This window comes from Adiantum capillus-veneris, chromosome 5, assembly GCF_014529385.1.
Source record: "Adiantum capillus-veneris isolate H3 chromosome 5, ASM1452938v2, whole genome shotgun sequence".
In the NCBI taxonomy this organism is placed as follows: Eukaryota; Viridiplantae; Streptophyta; class Polypodiopsida; order Polypodiales; family Pteridaceae; genus Adiantum; species Adiantum capillus-veneris.
Window position 1 is genome coordinate 155,121,262 of NC_140935.1, and position 19,670 is coordinate 155,140,931.

At 44.1% G+C, this 19,670-nt stretch overlaps 1 protein-coding gene and 1 pseudogene across 1 annotated transcript; both read left to right on the forward strand.

Annotated features, from left to right (window-relative positions):
- Positions 1–1,129: 1,129 nt before the first annotated feature.
- LOC147458347 (uncharacterized) lies at positions 1,130–3,046 on the forward strand (annotated as a pseudogene).
- A 2,156-nt stretch (positions 3,047–5,202) lies between these two features.
- LOC147458348 (flavonoid 3',5'-hydroxylase 1-like) lies at positions 5,203–7,222 on the forward strand. Its single transcript, XM_086513003.1, has 2 exons — positions 5,203–6,272; positions 6,368–7,222. Exons 1-2 carry the CDS (start codon positions 5,301–5,303, stop codon positions 6,992–6,994), a joined length of 1,599 nt encoding a protein of 532 aa, XP_086369129.1. The 5' UTR covers positions 5,203–5,300; the 3' UTR covers positions 6,995–7,222.
- Positions 7,223–19,670: the final 12,448 nt, after the last annotated feature.

Consider the following 19,670-nt stretch of genomic DNA (forward strand, 5'->3'; position numbering starts at 1 on the left):
TTGCAAATATTTGTCAAGTATTTTTCAAACCACTTCATATTGTGAGCTGTTTCATTTCTCAAGCATCATATCACATGATATTAACAAAAGAGTGTAATTCAACAAAATAGATGTTTATTGGTTGCATCATTTCCATCTTATCTAGAGATTATTTCCATCTGATCGAGTTATAATATCAATCAGCTCAGCTCATGAATGCTAATCAGCAAACCCATCCTAAAAATTATATCTTGTCCGGACTTACATGCTTATTGATGAAGCCTTGTTCTAATTCAGACCTGCTATTGTATACAGTAAGATGGCAAAGAGGAAACAAACCATCTTGTCACATAGAGGCACAAGAACAAGCAGGTGTCGCAGACTTGGTATGCAAACGCCAACAAAGTTGTTCTCGAGGGAGTCAGAATGCAATGATGATACTTCAACAAAGACATCTTCGAAGGCCAGATTAGAAAGTCGCAAGCAAATCAAGCAACCTCCACTAGCTCTCTTGGCCAAGCCTACGTTTCCAAAGCCAAGGATTGCAACAATCAGAACCCCTGCACCAGAAAGTACTCCTCCAGATAAAGCACAAAAACCACCATCGAAGCAGCCTACAAAGCGCACACAACTCACATGGATGGAGGAAGACATGGCAAAAGCTCTCAAGGCACAGGATAATGGTCTCTCCCTAAACAAATGTTCCCTTCAATTTGGCATGAGTCGAACAGCCATTTCCAATTGGAAAGAGGGGAGAACTCAAACCAAGAAGAAGGGCCCCCCAACTCAATTGACAACAGAAGAGGAGGATGCATTACTCAAGTGGATATTCTTGAAGTGTGAGTCAGGGCATGGTGTATCCGTTCTAGATGTGAAACTCAAAGTGGCAGAAATATGTCAAACCAGGCACACACTATTTTCAAACGGAATTCCAGGTAAAAGCCGATGGGATAGCTTTCGAAAACGCCATCCAAAATTGGTTTTTTGTGTTTCAGAGGGGCTCGATCAATCAAGAGCAACACGCTTTAGACCAGAGATAGTTAAATCACTTCATGACAATCTTCAAAAATTGTACAACGAGCATAACTATCCACCAACCAATATTTGGAATGCATACGAGACAGGTTTTCAAGGGTCTAGGGACAAGGGGATGAAAGTTCTTGCAAGAAAGGGTTCAAAAGCTGTCTACGGAATTACATGCGACTCTAGAGAGTGGATGACTGTGTTATGTTGTGTTAATGCTGCAGGTCAAGCTATTCCATCGTTCTACATCTTTAAGGGAAGCAGAGCGACTGGCAACTATATAGAGGATTGTGAAGAAGGGGCTGTAATGGCTATGCAGATGAAAGCGTGGATGACAGGTGAGTTATTTCAAGCATGGCTCAAGCACTTTGAGAAAGCAATTACTGAAAGAATAGGGAAAAGTAGAAGACATCTTCTAGTTTTAGATGGTCATGGGAGTCATGTGTCATTGGAAGTTGTTACCAAAGCTTACGAATCTGGGATAGACATACTTACATTACCTGCACACACATCACATAAACTACAACCTTTGGACGTCTCTATTTTCAAGTCTTTGAAGACTCACTTTCGCAAGGAAAGAGACATATGGCAACAAAGGACATGTTCAAGACAGGCAACAAAATCAGTGTTGGCTTCAATAGTGGCAAAGGCCATTTCCTCTTCCTTTACTGAGTCCAACATTAGAGCGGGCTTTCGAGCGACAAGGATTTGGCCTCTAAATCCTTCTGCTGTGGTATTTGAAGGCATGCCTTGCAATCATACCAATTTGACTGATGATCCTAGTTCAGCTATCGAAGAAGAAATCCCGCAAGTGCAGTCAACCCCAGTACATGGAAATATTGAGGATGAGGCTATCTTAGCATTGAATGATTTGGCAATTCAATTTGACCAGAACTTATTTGCAACAGATCATGTTACGACACTTGAAGACATGCCTGATCCTAAACGGCATGAAACAACTAATTTAGTGAGTTATACACTACTCTTGGAGGAAGATGAGGAATTGTGTGGAAATCAATCAACAAGTTTTGGAAGCCAGCCAACAGATTTAGGGGGAAATCAACAACCAGATAGACCAGACAATTCTCACATACATCGCTCTCAGCATTTCAAATCAGCTTCACTGGGGATCAACTATGAATGTCAAGCAAGCCAGTTTGCAAGTGAAAACACTCCACCTCCATTGAAAACTGAGGAAAGGGTGTAGTCAACAAGTTTTGGAAGCCAGCCAGCAGATTAAGGGGGAAATCAACAACCAGATGGACCATACAATTCTCACATACATCGCTCTCAACATTTCAGATCATCTTCACTGGGGATCAACTATGAACGTCAAGCAAGCCAGTTTGCAAGTGAAAACACTCCACCTCCATTGAACACTGAGGAAAGGGTGCAGTCAACAGGTTTTGGAATCCAGCCAGCAGATTTAGGGGGAAATCAACAACCAGATGGACCAGACAATTCTCACATACATCGCTCTCAGCATTTCAAATCAGCTTCACTGGGGATCAACTATGAATGTCAAGCAAGCCAGTTTGCAAGTGAAAACACTCCACCTCCATTGAACACTGAGGAAAGGGTGCAATCAATAGGTTTTGGAAGACAACCAGCAGATTTAGGGGGAAATCAACAACCAGATGGACCAGACAATTCGCACATACATCGCTCTCAGCATTTCAGATCAGCTTCATTGGGGATCAACTATGAACAACAAGCAAGGCAGTTTGCAAGTGAAAACACTCCATCTCCATCGCACACTGAGGAAAGAGAACGCGTGATTGAACTTCTACGTATTCCCTCGACTGAAGTTTGCATGAGGCAAGTGAATAGAGAACCATTCGTTGACTTTACAAATAGCTTGATTCTTACTTCAACACAATACATCAAGAGCATGAAGGCCAAGAACACAAAGAAAGAGGAAGTAGCAAAGGCAAAGGAGGAAAAGAGACTAGAAAAAGAGGCAAAGAAGAAACAAGCACTTGCAGAGAAGGAGACATCATGTCAGAGGCGAGAAGACGCTCAACAAGCAAGGCGGAATTGGTAAATCCAACAACAAATTTGAAAATCGCTTGCGTTCAGCATTATGGGAAGGGGTTCTTTGAGAGGCCTTGTCTACAAGCCACTTCACATGGATCAACCATTCCATGCTACTGCTCGTAGAAGACGGTTGGAAAAGATGCGTCATGCACGCTTGCAACATCATCAATTTTGAGCAAACTCTTTTGAGTCTTGATCTGTTTTCTTATCTATCCTAGCCAGGCTTTCACATTTGGTATTTTGTATTTTGATGTCCTTGCCAAATAACAATCGGCTGTACTTCGGAATTTATTTTCCTATCGACACTATTCACTATGTTTAAGCCAGCCAGAAGGGCACTTACTTTGTCCCTATTATGAGGAACTTACACTTCTATCTTTGACATATGGCATTGTCGTCTTGTACAAACAAGCAGGAAATTGTGGCTTTGTAGTCCAAACCAGCATGCGAGAATCCTTTCAGTGGTACATTGTTGTTAAGATGATCTCTATCGCTCACTACAAGCATAAATGCATAATGTTAAAGTTAAGACTTCATAGATTATGCTATAAGCATTGTGAAAGACTTCCACCTAGTACTTACATCTCAAAGTAGTTAACAAGAACAAGCTTCAACTTCATTATAGCTGAGTGAGAAATTCTCACCTCCATTCAACCCTTGCGCCTTTGTCTATTCTGCGTTGTTGTTTTCTCTATGACGACAAAATCACAAGGTTTTCGACGTCTAAGAGCTTCGACAAGCATGTCCAATTTCCCAAACCTGGCAAAATCGTCCCTGTTACGTGAGATTTGGTCAAATTTATGGTTATGACATTCTTCTGTGAACTGTGAAGAATCAGAAGTAATACCTTGTTGTGATGCATAGGGATTGTTCCCTACCCATGAAGAAGGCAATAAACCCGCAAGCTTGTTGTCATTGAGGCGACATTTGGCCAGAGAAATAGCCGATCCAAGAGCTGGAGTAATTGTGCCATGTCTCCTATTATCACTTGAGAGCTTGAGGCCCGTAAATCTCGAGGCTTGAGGTGCGTAATCTTTAGACTTGAGGCACATAAGCTGTGCAGGCTTGGTATGCTCCCACGGAGCATCACATTGGTGAGAGTCACGAGAGTCTTTGAAGCTGCGAGCTCGTCGGGTAAGGGATTTTCCTCAGCTTGCGAGGGATTGTCCTCAAGAAGCTTCTTGATTTGCACTTTGCACTGCAGGGGTCCGAGCTCGTCCAATCAGCGAGATTGTCGAGATTTGAGAGGCATCTGTGTGTGAGACGATTGTAGGTTTGAATGCAGGGCAGATTGCGCCTCCAAGCAAGGTTTCTTCTTTGAACATCTTCTTTGTCAGGCGTATACTGCTTTTATCATGAGGTTTTAGCTGTGTGTGTCAGTGCACGCGCTCACATCCACAGTGCTTTCTCTACAGTGCTTAACACCTGCAATGCCTTCAGCACCACAAGGTCGCCGGCGTTTGTCTTTGTTGCTGTAAATTGCTGATGTGAAGCTGTATTCAGAAAGTTGCAGTAGGAGGAGAGTGACGCGGAGAACCTCAATGGCAGAGCCTCAGCTCCATGCCAGGCCGCGAGCCATGAGTTAGAATGTTGGACATGCAGTACATACGTCGGGTGGAAGCTTAATTAGGGAGAACCCACGAAATAGGAGTGGTACTCACCCATCCTTGTACTGGACACTTATTACACCATGGAGTGAAGGCCACCTCACACAATGCAAGGGACGCGTTGTCACGCCATTGGCCCTCATTTTTTTAACACATGAATTTGTAAAACCACAATTCACAACACCTACCCTCACCATTCAACCACTAACTTACCTCCACATGTAGAGGAACACCTAGCAATCCTGGCCAATACCCTAGATGTCAAAAATTTTGACATCTACCTCCCCAAAATACCTCCCTTTCTTAGGTGGCACTCTATTGGCCCCTTTACCCTAACATCTTTACCACTCCAAAAAAGTTTACTTCCAACACTAACTCCTCAATCGTTTGTGCACGTGCAACAGGCAGATTCTAGACAGTCAATAGGTCAAAAAGCCTCAACTTTGATTTGACGTCCTTCAAGGAAATCGGAAAGCTGATTGAATAGAATAAATATTTTTTTTGAGTGAAGAAGATTTTGGCCTACACGTCTGCACTGTAAAATGTAAAGCATGAAGCACATGCCAGGCTGCCAGCCTTCACAAAGCAATACATTAAGTAAGGAGCCTCTATCGACAAACCAACATAATCCATGGAGCAGCCTCTGTCGACTCCATGAATTACGGAGATATGGCTAGTGATGAGATGCGGCTGTTGCTCTCTCGGCTGCATCCTTACCAAAATGTAGCGGTGGCCGTCTTGGCAGCGGCGGTGGTGTGGGCAGCCCTGTCTGTCGTCCTCGTCCTGGGCAGCAGGAGGAGAAAACTTCCCCCGGGGCCGCGGGCATGGCCGCTCATCGGCAATCTGCACTTGCTGGGAGCCATGCCCCACCAATCCTTGGCCAAGCTCGCCCAAAACTACGGGCCTCTCATGTCCATTTGGCTAGGCTCCTATTTGTATGTGGTGGCTTCCACGCCAGAAATGGCCAAGGCCCTCTTGCAGACCCATGACAGCACCTTCGCTTCTCGCCCCTCCATAGCCGCCACCGTCCACATGCTCTTCCACAACTCCGACATGGCTTTCGCCCTCTACGGCCCCTACTGGAAGCTCATCCGCCGCGTGTGCTTGACCCACATCTTCCACCCCAGGCGCCTCGACTCCTTCTCTCCCATTCGGCTGCAGGAGGCTCGTGACCTCCTTCGCAACATCAACCGCAGCTGCAGCTATGGCGGTTCGCCTGTCCCCGTCCGCCTACGCCTGCAGGAAGCTGCCAATAACATCATCTCTCGCATCGCCCTCAACAAGAAATACACAGAGCTCAGCTCCGCCGGCAGTACTCACGACTTGATTGCGCTGATTGACGAAACCATGCTTCTGCTCGGGGTGCCCAATATAGGGGACTTCATCCCCTCCCTCGCTTGGATGGACCTGCAGGGCTGGGAGAGGAGGATGAAGGTTGTAGGGGCGAAGGTGCAGCAGGCAATGGGAGAGATCATCAAGCAGAGAAGGGCCGAGAGATTATCTGGGTTGCCAGCTGCTGATCGCCCTCATATTGATCAGCAGGATCTGTTGGATGTGCTGCTGGCAGCGGCGTCAGAAGAGAAGGAGGAGCAGATCACCGACGATAACATAACGGCGGTCATAATGGTAAACCACTAAAGTGATTAGCTGGAGCTGGCTGCTCACTCTAGCAGACAATTACTTCATCTTACACATCAAGGACGTCTTCTGTTTGTTTGCAGGATATGTACCTGGGAGGAACGGGCACCATAGCCATCACAGCCGAGTGGGCGATGGCTGAGCTGCTGCGAAATCCGGAGGTATTGAAAAAAGCGCAGGATGAGATAGATATGGTGGTGGGAAGAGAGCGGCTGGTGGAGGACGAGGACGTGCAGGAGAAGCTGCCATATCTGCGGGCGGTGTTAAAGGAGACATTTCGGCTGCATCCAGTGGCGCCGCTGCTGCTGCCGCGGGAGTCAATGCAGGCTTGTACGGTGGGTGGCTACCAGCTGCCGGCCCGTACACGTGCCTACGTGAACGTGTATGCCGTGGGGAGAGACCCAGGCACGTGGGAGGAGCCCCTGGCCTTCCGGCCTGAGAGGTTTGTGGGGAGTGACGTGGAGGAGAATGGCCAGCAGTTCCAGCTCCTGCCCTTCGGCGCAGGCAGGAGGCGCTGCATCGCCCTGGAGCTGGGCTTGCTCAACTTGCGCCTCTTCCTGGCCAGGCTTCTGCAGGCCTTCGAGTGGAGCCCTGCAGCTGCACATGCAGAGAGGCTGGACATGAGCGAGTTGTTTGGGCTCAACGTTATGCTGGCACAACCCCTCACTGCTCACGTCTCGCCCAGAGTGAGCCCCACCCTCTACATGTAAGTGTCAAAGTGATATTGCTCATCGTAATATAAGTAGGGTGAAATTTCTTTTGACGGGAACTTTTGAATGCCCTTTCACATGCTTTGTATAACATCGTACTAGTGTGTGACCCGCGAGTTGCTCCCGTCATGAAAGCTTGTTTATAGGGTCACACACACACATATTTGTAGGGGTGTGCGTGTTTTCTTTTTAGTTCTTGAGATCAAAACTCATGGAGTAGCTTTTCTATGTCTGTTTGGATTGTCTTATGACCATAAAAATTCTTGCCCCCCCCCCCTCCCCCCCCTCTCTTCTCTCTCTCTCTCCCCACATAGAAACACATACAATTTTAAGTTCAATACTTGTCGAGTAGATCTTTGGGATCTGGCTCTGTGAATAAGAAAAGGAAACTATGGTAACCTTTGACTGTGGTTGATTGGATTTCATAGTTCCCTTCTTAAATACCAGGTCTTAAGTTCAAGACTTGTCAAATAGATCTTTGAGGTATCTTGATGTGTTTCATGACATTACAACTCTCTCCCTAGCTTCAAGTCTTGGCCAAATGGGTCTTTGAAGTTTTTTGGACTTCTTTTATTTTGGTGGGTTGGAATTCTCCTCTCTCTCTCTCTCTCTCTCTCTCTCTCTCTCTCTCTCCCCCCCCCCCCCCCCCCCCCCCCCCAACACACACACACACACATGCGTTAAAACATTGTTTATCCTTTCTCCATCCATAAATGTTTATCTCCCTATGGACAAATGTAGGCTTGTAAGGAGATGCAATTATTTGTGTGTGTGTGTGTGTGTATGCATGCGTGCATGAAGGCACAAGTGAAGAGGATGGATTGGAGCCTCTATAATCACTCCATAAAGATGAATTCTCTCTCTCTCTCTCTCTCTCTCTCTCTCTCTCTCTCTCTCTCTCTCTCCCCCCCCCCCCCCCCCCCCGGACCTTAAGATCAAGATTCGTCGAGTAGATATTTTATATTTATTTGGATTATTATTACGATAATTGAAATTCTCTTTTATTTCCCTCTCTCTCTCTCTCTCTCTCTCACCCACACACACACACACACACTCATGCACGTTCACACACACACATACACAAAGTTTTGAGTTCTAAACTTGTTGGTTGGATGTTTGGGATCTCTCTCACTGAATAAGAAGAGGAAACGATAATAATCTTTGAGTGTGCTAGATTGGTTATCACAATTCCCTCTTAAATGCCAAGTTTTACATTCAAGACTTGTCATATAGAGATTTGAGGTCTCTTGATGTGTTCCTTTGGCATTAATCTCTCTCTCTCTCTCTCTCTCTCTCTCTCTCTCTCTCTCTCTCTCTCTCCATTGCACTAGGCATAGATGCGTCGGTGCTCGGATTTCTTGAAGCTCTTTAATGAAGGGGATCGGGGAGCACCACAGACGGAGAGTGAGAGAGAGAGAGAGAAGGAGACACACAACACAGATATGGGTAAGGAGACTCAAAGAGTGAGCAGCCCCCTGTACACTTATGCTATGTATAAGGTATACAAGTCAGTGGGCGCCCAGATTCTGGGCGGTTGGGCAAGGCACAGACGCCTATACCCCAACAACCTCCCACTTAAAGGCGATTGTGCCTTTAAGCAAGAGAACCTAGTCTAAAGACTATAAAAGGTGAGAGAAAACCACTCTCAACCGATGTCCACTGGCTGGCTGTGATCGTGTGCATCCGGTTGTCCTGCTCCCGTGTAAGTCCATACACCACTAGACGTACCGCACACGTACTGCAAGCATGTACGCAATACCTGCATATCTCCCTTGTGCACTATGCCATCATCAGTCAACAAACGACTGACAACCCCAACTGCAAGTGCTCTCATTGCAGCTGCGATATCCGGTCTCAAGATCAGCATCTCATGCATGAGACCACCGAATGCTGATGCAATGCTAGCGGGCCCTGCTAGCTCTACGGAGCATGCATCAACATATATATCTTTGGAAATAGGCATCTCTGACTGACAAGGCGTGTCAGCCACATGCATCTCCTGACTGTCCGCAAAAGACGCATCAACTTGTCGTGCAACCTCAGAGCAAACCAGCTGCTCTAGGTGTCTGCTGGAAGACATATCCTGCACAACTATATCCCCATGCTCATTGTCGAGCATAGAAAGGAATGACTACATAATCGCTGACATCTCAGCCTCCTCTGCAATCATCCACTGCAAACATGACCACTCAATCTGTTGTGACTCACTAGAGCTCTCATGCTCTAACTCCGTATGCATAGACTCTTGCACAACATCCTCCTGTCGTGACTCACTAGAGCAAGACCGCTCTACCTGTCTATCCTACATAGAAGTATCTCTCACAACTGACTCTCTGCTTTGCTCAGTCACTAGCAAAGCATGCATGTCTGACTCTGTCACCTCTCTGTGTGACTGCTCAAGTCGTGCCCCAACTGTGTGCACAACGAGCTCACTACTCTGCACTCCATGCAAAGCACCCTGCAACCCACAAGCAAAAGAGACTCGCCTGCTCTCTCGCTGTCTACCTGGCTGCATGATCACAGAGACAACACTGTCTCTCCTGTGATCCACATGCAATGGGTAACCTGGACCACTCCTGGCACCTCTCGCAATAACGAGCGAACCCAAATGCATCACAAAATCTCGCTCTCGAAGCGAAATCTGACATCCACAATCTCGTAATTGTCTGACTGAGATCAAATCCCGTCTCAGATCTGGCACATAACGCACATGACGTAGGGTAAATCTCATACCACTGGGCAAGGACAAACATACGTCTCCTGCACCCTCAATGTCATACACAACACCATTAGCCATGTGCACACAACCAAGTCTCCCACTAGAAAACGTGCTAAACCACTCACGATGCGACGTGACATGGAAAGTAGCATCTGAATCTAGTAACCAATGTGAAGACAATGTGCAATCCGATATGCAATCCGTAGACATAAGATCGTCTGAAGATTAGCGAGATGTAAATGTGACATCGCCGTCACAAGCATACTCAGTAACCACCATACTGATCTCACTAGCATCTGTCATGCCCAAATCTGCATCATGCATCTGTCGCCTCCGTTGTCTCAAACGCCCGAAACATCGACGCCTAATGTGCCCTCTATGTCCACAATGCCAACATGTCAAGTCTCTATGCCGTCGAGACTTGTGTGTGGGACCAATCTCTCCCATGGACATAGAAGTGGGACTATACTCCCCTGTAGACATCGATGTTGCATACATAGCATGTAAACTCTGCCATAAAGCATGAGTTGTAGTCTCCCTCGAGACCTGCCAGTAAACAGACTCAACCAGATGCAAACGAATCGTAGACATGGATAACTCATCAAGATCCTGCCAATCATCATCACGCATAGACTTGGGCTTCGCCGATAAACCACGCAAGGGTTTATCCTGTCCCAAATCCGCCAATGCAACAAGCATATGCTCCTTCCAACCAACAAAATCTGCACCATCAAACTGTGTCAGACCATAACGCTGGAAGTCAAATGAAAAATCAGCCATAAAAAATGCAATCACATTAGTCTCCTTGAGCATCAAACCACATAAGGCATACATCGTATCCTCCCACCTGTGAGGAAACTTGCAGCAAATATCACTCTCACATCTGAGAGCAAACCATGTGTGGAATCCTTGACACACAATAAACAACTGCTGCTGCAGAAAATTCAGCGTTCAGAATTTTAAAATTTTGATATGACGAGCGCGTCCGGAGCGTGCCAAAACCCCAAGGTAGACTCCTGGATCACATGTATCCGAGTCCGAGTGTGAAAGCTATGCCAAAAACCTCCGTTTCGGCCCAAAAACGCAGCATAAACTGCCAAAGGAGGACTGAAAAATGTAGCTCCTCAACCGTAGCTCGAATGAGGTTTCTGATGGCTCGAATGGCTTCGAAAGGGGGATAAAACACCAGGACGCCTAGTGGAAACGCTCTCGGAAAGCTGAATTTGCCGATGCCGAAGTCGAAATCCTGTTTGCACTCTTGAAAGTGCGCGCGTGGACGCGATTTCGGGAATGAAACTGGCTCTCCGCTGTCGTCGTGACTGTGCACACACGCGCTCCCTCCGCACCTACGCTCTGATACCAATTGAAGGGGATCGGGGAGCACCACAGACGGAGAGTGAGAGAGAGAGAGAAGGAGACACACAACACAGATATGGGTGGGGAGACTCAAAGAGTGAGCACCCCCTTATACACTTATGCTATGTATAAGGTATACAAGTCAGTGGGCGCCCAGACTCTGGGCGGCCGGGCAAGGCACAGACGCCTATACCCCAACATTTAATATGAAATATTATAGTCACCCATCAAATTTGAAGGCTAGAATTTCTTTATGGCCTTTAGAAAGAAAAGTAGTCACACTTTATTGACATACGGATGTCTCCAAGGCTTCTCTCTCTCTCTCTCTCTCTCTCTCTCTCACACACACACACACACACACGTACGCGCACACATACACACACACATCAATGTCCCATGGGAGGGTGTAAAATATTTTCAATAGGTGTGCCCATCCTCTCTTGGCATAGCATGTTCTCGAGATGGTGAGAAAGTGATCGTGGATATATTAGGTATTCAACTTTTCTACGCTTATTATGCTTTTCCATTTTGGGGTCATTTGAAATTCCAATGTTTGCAATAAGCCAGGGTTTCATGTGTTTTTACCACTAAAATTGTTACTTTATGGCTAGATTTCAAGCTTGCCTTGAAAATAATCGATAATTTTTTGTTAGTTTTAGTGTAAATACCATCAATTCCTTAAATTTTCAACCTAAAATTCAAAAGATTTTTATTGTGCAAATTTTTATTTTAAGAATTCAAAAATTACTTTTTGACAGGTCCTATTCGACACCCCCCCCCTCTCTCTCTCTGTCTCTCTCTCTCTCTCACTCTCTCTCTCTCTCTCTCTCTCTCTCTCTCTCTCACACACACACACACACACACACACACACACACAGCACGCTCATGTTGTCCCACATTAGGTGTAGATAGTTCCAATTCAACTCCAAGACCATCCGACTCTAGCCTGTTACGCAAAGTGCACATTCTCGGGGCTGGAAGGAGAATTATACATAGAGGTGCCAAGTGTGAGATTTTAGCTCAACATTATACTATGCGTGAAATCTTCGAAAGTTCTATACTATATTTTTTGAAGCTCATGTATAAATTTCAAGGTTAGGTGTGCATTTGTGTAGAAAGGAAAAGGGGGTTCTTTATCCTCCGCGCTATCTAGCACCGACCCATTCAATGGGATCAAGGGTGGGTGTCATTAGGACCATTAGATTTGGATTATTGAGAAAATTTAGGACGAAAAAGTAAATACAGGCTTGCAAGTAAATTCGAGCCTATCAAGATTGTCTCACACCTTGCACATCAAACCCATGACCTGTCTTGTTCAAGGCATAGACTCTAACCACCATGCCTACATGCTTTCACTGAAGATCATCCTACTCCAATGTATTACATTGTAAGTGCGTACTGATTTGTAAATTTGGATGACGATTGCATGGTCTACAATGCATGCATGCCACGACTTGTCACCTCCACCCTTGATCCTATTTGAGCACGCCGTGCGATATAGTACTCAATTTCTTCATGGCCTTCAAAATGCAAAGTAAAGCCACCATTTACAAAAACAAAAGTAGTCACCCTTCAATATTGAAGGCTGGTGTCAGTGTTTGGGAAAACTGTGCCTAATTAGCTTAACCTTGAGTGAGCTGAAAATTCAAAACAATTGGTTGAAGGGAGGGGGAGAAGAAAACAATTCTCTTGGAAATAGCTAATTTGAAAAAAAATATCAGTTATTTTGGAAAATTTTCTCTTTGAATTTACCCTGCAAGGAAAATTGTATGTGTGAAATTGACTTTTTGAGGGACTATAAATAATATAAACATAGATAAGAGTACTAAGTTTTTTAACTTTTTGCTAGAACTTAGATCTCAAAATTCAATCTTTTTATTTTCTACTATCACAGTACTTAAAGTGCATACACACGAGCTGGGATAAAATCCTCGTAGCTCGTAAGCAATTTTAGCGTTTTGTGTTTAATGTCTAAAAGCAGCTCCATGCATGAACTCTTCAGCAATCTGCCAGCAGAGGTAGAAGAAGGGATTTTTTCACTTTGCAAAAACCAACAAAATTGGGTCTTACAAGCTTCATTCATTGACGTTGGGGTGGAACTATGCCTGTGTGAAACTACCCTTACTACTTACTCTTCACTTTTTCATTTCAAACCAAATGCTTTTTTTTACTTTTTGGTGGAACTCAAACCTCAAAACTCATTCTTTTCACTTTCTACCATAGTAGTACTTACTACTAACCCTTCACTTCTACATTTCAAACCAAAATGTTTTAAGGTTTTCTTTGAAGTAAACTAGAGTGTTACATGTCGATGCCTTCTCCTTCCTTCAAAATTTCAAGGTACATTATATATAGTATAGATATATATATATATATATATATATATATATACACACACACACACGACAAATATTTACATAGCTCACATCTATAGACATATATATAGCTATACTATACACATGAAAAAATAACAAGGGATTCATACATTCTAGCATGTCAAATGACTGGATGTTTTGTCGAGCACTTGTTTTGATAAGAAAAATGGCCTTTGACAAGAAAAAAGAGCCGTCAATTTTGGAAATTTCTCCCGACTGGTCTTGCTTGGTTTAAGATCTAGTGTCGATCTAACTTTTTCAAAGCCATACTCACAATTGTCAATCGTTTTTTTAATAGCAATAACCTTTGGGGAGCTAGCATAGGGTTTTGAACACAACACCCTATGCACACTTTAAATTACACTTATTTTATCTTACGCACAATTGTCAATCTTATTTCTTATCTTATTTTACTAGTACTTTATACATAAAGGGGATAGGAATTCTCGACATAGGTTTGCCACATGGCAAACCATCCCATGTACCTCTTCCCTAAATTCAGGTTGAGCTCCAACTGGTGTAGAACCATAGGATCTTAAGGAAGGAGTGGCAGAGAGAGAGAGAGAGAGAGAGAGAGAGAGAGTTTGTGTCTGTGTAAGTATGTGTTGAGGTGTGTGTGTGTGTTGAACAACAGTATGGGTTTTTCTTTGTTTCCACACACACACACACACACACACACAATTTGCTACCTATTGTTGGAAATACAGAGAGACAGAGTGGGAGAAAATCTTTTGTTGGTGGATTTTGCAGAAACTCCAAGGGAGGTGTCTTCTCCATTGCTTTCTCTCACTCTCTGTCTCTCTCTGTCTCTCTCTCTCTCTCTCTCTCTCTCTCTCTCTCTCAAAATGACACTTATAACAGATACACACGGCGGTGCCCCACGTGTTACTAAAAAATATAATATAATTGCATAATGCCGCACGTGCGATCATTTATTGGGCCCGTATACTTTCATACGTCACATATAAAAGTGACGAGAGAGAAAAAAACACACCGCGTCAAAGAGAGTGAGAGAAAGAGAGAGAGCGCCGTCGTCTGTGTCTCCGACAGAAAGCACCTGCAAGATTGAGTTGACCCGTCATCGACATAACGGCAGGTCTGCGTCCTGAGAAGGTTTGACCCTCACCCTCTCTCTCTCTCTCTCTCTCTCTTTCTCTTTCCAAGGTCAGGCTGTGCTTCTCTCTCTCTGTTTCTGAAACGTCCCTCTCTCTCTCCCTCTACCTCTCCCTCTCTCTCTCTCTCTCTCTCTCTCTCTCTCTCTCTCTCTCTGTTTCTTTTTCTCTCTCTGTTTCTCTCAGAGTATATTTCATATCTAGCTCTCTCTTAACACACAACACACACAAATACAACACAGACACACACACACACACAAGGCTCTCTCTCTCTCTCTCTCTCTCTCTCTCTCTCTCTCTCTCTCTCTCTCTATATATATATATATATATATATATATATATATATATATATATATATATATATATATATATATATATATACTAAAGGCGCGCGGAGACAGGCACCCCCGGTTTGGATGTCACTTTGCGCGCCTTTAGTACTGTGCAAACGGAAGTATAACAAGTGAGAGAGATGGAGTGTATCCACGAGTGTGTGTGTGTGTGTGTGTGTGTTATAGAGAGAGGAAGAAAAAGTGTAGAGACTGGGGAAGGCAGGAGAAAGAGATAGAGAGAGTCTTTCTGTACCCTTATACTAACGACGCGCGGAGGTGTATTTTGGGGTCAAAATATCTTCCATGCACACCGTTAGTAATGGGAGTCTCTCACTCTCTCTCTCTCTCTCTCTCTCTCTCTCTCTCTCTCTCTCTCTCCTTCCTTTCTATAGCCTATCATATTTAAAGAGAGAGAGAGAGAGAGAGAGAGAGAGAGAGAGAGATAGATAGATTTTATTATCGTCCTCGGAGGTCAAATATGACCTATGGGACCAAAGTTACATGTGATGTAGAGAGAGAGAGAGAGAGAGAGAGAGAGAGAGAGAGAGAGACTTCTCTATTTTTATACAGTGAAATGGCTAGAACAAAGGCCACTGCAATGAAGGCAGGCAAGGGACCAGGATTAGCAGCTAAGGCAAGTAGCAGATCTGCAACCCCAAAGAAGAGACCTGGAAAACCAAATAAAATTTTGAAAGGTCCAAGGGTGAAGAAGTTATAGAGCTGTATGGGACTTTTCAAACAAATCACGAAGGCACAGCAATGTGTAGATTTGTGCGTACCAAAGCTGCCCTTTCAGAGGATGGTGAGGTCCATATGTGAAGAAGCTACCTGGGGCACTAAAAGGTGGAAGATGGTGGCATTGATGGCTCTACAAGAATGTTGACCGCTGGGTCAACAACACAACAATAACTCAAGTTTCGTACCAAAGTCTTATCTTTTGCGAGTTATGAAACGCTGCGGATTATGGCTATAAATGTCATTTGTAATGAGTAGTTATTCTAGTTTCAGAAGCCAGGGTGCAATGGCACTTCCAGATTGTAAATACAAAGCCATTTGACCCTTTCAACCCCATTTTTGGTTAAACCTAAGGTAGCCTTAGTATATAAGGTACCTAGGTCATTTTGTAAAAAAGGACTTTTATCATAATCAAAACTTAGCGCTGCCGTCTACTGTGTGTGAGAGATAAAGAGAGTAAGTGTGAGCTTCATCCTCTCGCTACGCCCGGCTCGCTCAACGCATTGGAGATCCGACTACACCATTGATGTAGGCTCGAGGAGAGCTACGCGACGACGCCAAGCATTCCACGCGAGACGAAGCGCACACGCCGACGCATCTATGAGCTATTTGTGGCCGTAAGTATATCAAACGATGTCTGTTTTCTGTGTGCTAGTAGTCTATAGAATCGTGGCGACATAAGCTACGCATAGGTACTCATAAATTTCAGTTTCGGGCACTTTCAAAATTTAGCTCTGTCATCCTACGCATTTTTCGCAGATGGGTTTAGAGTGAGGGTTTTGAGTGTAGAAGCTTAGGGACAGGTGTATCCTAGTGTGGGGATGGTGTTCCTTAAGTTTCGTATGAATCTGGCATGATTAGGTGAGTTACCTTCTGCATGTGTGTATGTGGCTAGGTGGTGTAGTTGAGGGTAGTGAGGTTCTTCATTGTGGTTTAGTTGGCCTTCCAGAGTGTTGTATGTGTAGGATGGTCTCAGCCTGACAAGCTAAAGAGATTTCCTCCGTGTGCCTATCGTGTCATCTGTGTCCTCGATTGACATTATGTTGATCTAGGTAGTGTTTGCATGCACTTCATGGGTGTGTGAGTCGCTCCCCGTCCAACATTGGTGCCGTTGCTGGGGAGTGACAAGGACCTAAGTAGGTTTCCTACTAACACTCGTGTGATGGTTGTTTGATTTAGTTTCGGCTAAAGAAAGTGTTTTTTCTTAAGTGGATCCGGAAGAGGATATTCCGCGATCAAGTGGATAGCCAGAAAGCGTGTGTCTTGCCGAGGGTCTGCGACTAGATAGGTTTAGTTAGGATTTGTGGATTAGAGTAGTTGTTGGTGGTCGAGTGATTTGTGAGGTGATAAAAGCGTTTACTAGTCCGTGTGTGGCAGTGAAGCGTTTTTCGACTCATAGATGCAAACCCCATATGATTTGTAGGAGTAGCTTTAGGTAAGTGATCCGATTCTGATCTAGAGCTATTCAACACTGAATTATTTGCTAAAGTGCTTGATTGCATTTGAAATCACGGAAAAGTGTGCTTTTGAGGGTAAAAATGCATTAAACAAGCTTTTGGGAACATTTTTGTATGACTGACTGATGTTGTGCATATAAAAGAGCATTTGCAAGGGTTCTGTGAAGAAAACCTGCAATTCTGTAAACATAGACATCCTTCGCGTAGGATGTCTTAAGGGGGTTCTGGAGACCAAATTTCAAAATTCTGACTGCACCAGTGTGTTCAGAAGGGGGGGTTTATCCTAAGTATACATTGAAACTAGAGTTTTGACCAACTCTTGACACCCAAAAGACCAAAGACGGAGTGTCAAAAATGCAAAAACAAGAAACTTAAGATTCTGAGCACAATTTTGCATAAAAACTGCTAGGAATGCTTGAAAAGTAGTGCTCAAGACTTGGGGATGCCTGTGGATGAATTCTGCCAAAAATTTCATCAGTAGACATCCTACGCGTAGGATGTCTCCAGGGCACTTTTGGCAGGGAATTTGGGAAATATGAGGTTTCACACCTTTGTGTTTAGAAGGTAGGTTTTACCCTATTTTCACCTGGAAAGTGGAAATTTGACCAAATTCTGACAGATCAAAGCCAAAAGACGAGAATTGCCAGACATCCTACCCAAATTGTGTCCAAGGCCTAATGTTGAGACCAAACCATAGGATGACTCCATAGGAATGTTCTAAATGTTGTATTGAGTGCATGTGAGAGTTTTCAGCTCATTTGGGTGAGAAAATTGGGTTCAAAGCGGACTTTAGCACTTTTGACTGAAAAAGGCAAGAACAGCTAAAATTTGGGACTTTTGAAATCCAAACTCAAATCTAAGTATACCACTGGGTTACTGACATCAAGGGGAAGCTGTGGGACAAGTCTGGGGTCAAACAGGCCAAAAAGACATCCTACGCGTAGGATGTCTTCTGTGTGATTTAAAACTCTAAACAAAATTCTGAGCATACCACAATGATCAACACCTTAAGAAGAGTCCGTGGTTCAAATTTGGGGCAATTCTGAGCAGTTAGACATCCTACGCGTAGGATGTCTAATGCATGATTTAGAGGCCAAATTCAAATTGTGGACATAGCAGGGTGTTGTATAGCCTTAGGCAAGCCTCCTAGTCAAATTTGGTCCAATTTGAAGTTGATTTGACTAATGAGTTCATCAGAACAGACATCAGGCTTTTGAAACAGATTCTTGATCATTTGACCAACCTATAGGTGTCAGAATCAAAAAGTAAAAATAGCTGTGAGTTTAGCACATCAAGGGGAAGCTACAGTGCAAGTTTGAGCTGAAACAGAGCAAAAAGACATCCTACGCGTAGGATGTCTTCAGCTTGATTTAGGACTCCAAACCAACCTATGAGCACACCACTGTGATCAGCACATCAAGGAGAAGCTAAGGTGAAAATTTTAAGTCATTCTGAGCAAAAAGACATCCTACGCGTAGGTTATCTCAAGGCCATTTTGAAATCCAAACCAAAATCTGAGCATACCATTGTGTTGCTAGACTTAAGGGAAGTCTCTATACCAAATATTGTTAAATTCTGAGCATATAGACATACTACGCGTAGGATGTCTTTAGGCCAGTTTTAGGGTCCAACTGTAATTTTGACCATACAGAAGTGTTCACAATGTCACAGAGATCCCAAATCTTTTTTCAAATTTGAATTTGGACTCATTTTGACCATTCTAAACTGCATTTCACTGTTTTGGCCATAACTTTCACAAACGGTATCGGATCGGAAAAGTTTTTATATCAAAACGTAGCCTGAGAGCGGCTCTACAGATCTTAGAGCAAAAAATGAACTAAATGTATGCCAACGACAACCTTGTAGTTCTATTTTTAAAAAAAACATCATTTGAGGCCTCAAAATTCATCCACAAGTTAGGGGTGTGTAAAAGCGACAATTTGCGAGAATTGTGACGAAACGGTTGCGGTTTTGGACATAGTTTCGACTTTTCCCTAGCCAAAGCACTTGAACACAGTGGACTAAGTCTACTTGAACCAAGCAAAAGCTCTTAAGCCCACAAATCATGTCTACCCTAGATTCAAACGCAGCTTACACAAGCTTGGAGATCCCGACGATAGAGGAATATCCTCCCACAATGGATCTTCCAAACTTGCAATTGATAAAGACCCATCTTGTTGAGAGAGTTTGGATGATTGGTCATGAGAGTGAAGGACTATATAGATACATCGACGACAATGAGGTCAATCTTTATAGGTGCTCAGATCCATACCTAGAAGAGATAACGGATTACAAGCTCTTATATGTCTACACATACGGAGTCGACTGTCAATGGAGATCTATAGTTGTCGACAAGTATGGATGAGAATACAGAGTTATAGAAAGCACAAATCCACAGACTGTAATAGAAATAGGTGGATATTTGGTCAATGAAGGACCACAAATGCCTCCACCAAACACGAGAATTCCTATAGGAGTTCTAAGAAGAGAGCCACCAAGATTCCCTTCAAGAGCGATAACGAGAGAAGGATTGGGAGAGTCTCTGGTTGTAGACAATCGACGAGTTAGACCATCCCAAGTCCAGAAATGG

Excerpts from the sequence above, each read along its gene's own strand:
- LOC147458348 (XM_086513003.1), top strand. The coding sequence starts at position 5,301 with ATGAATTACGGAGATATGGCTAGTGATGAGATGCGGCTGTTGCTCTCT. Across the intron at positions 6,273-6,367 it reads ACATAACGGCGGTCATAATG|GATATGTACCTGGGAGGAAC; the intron begins GTAAACCACTAA and ends GTTTGTTTGCAG.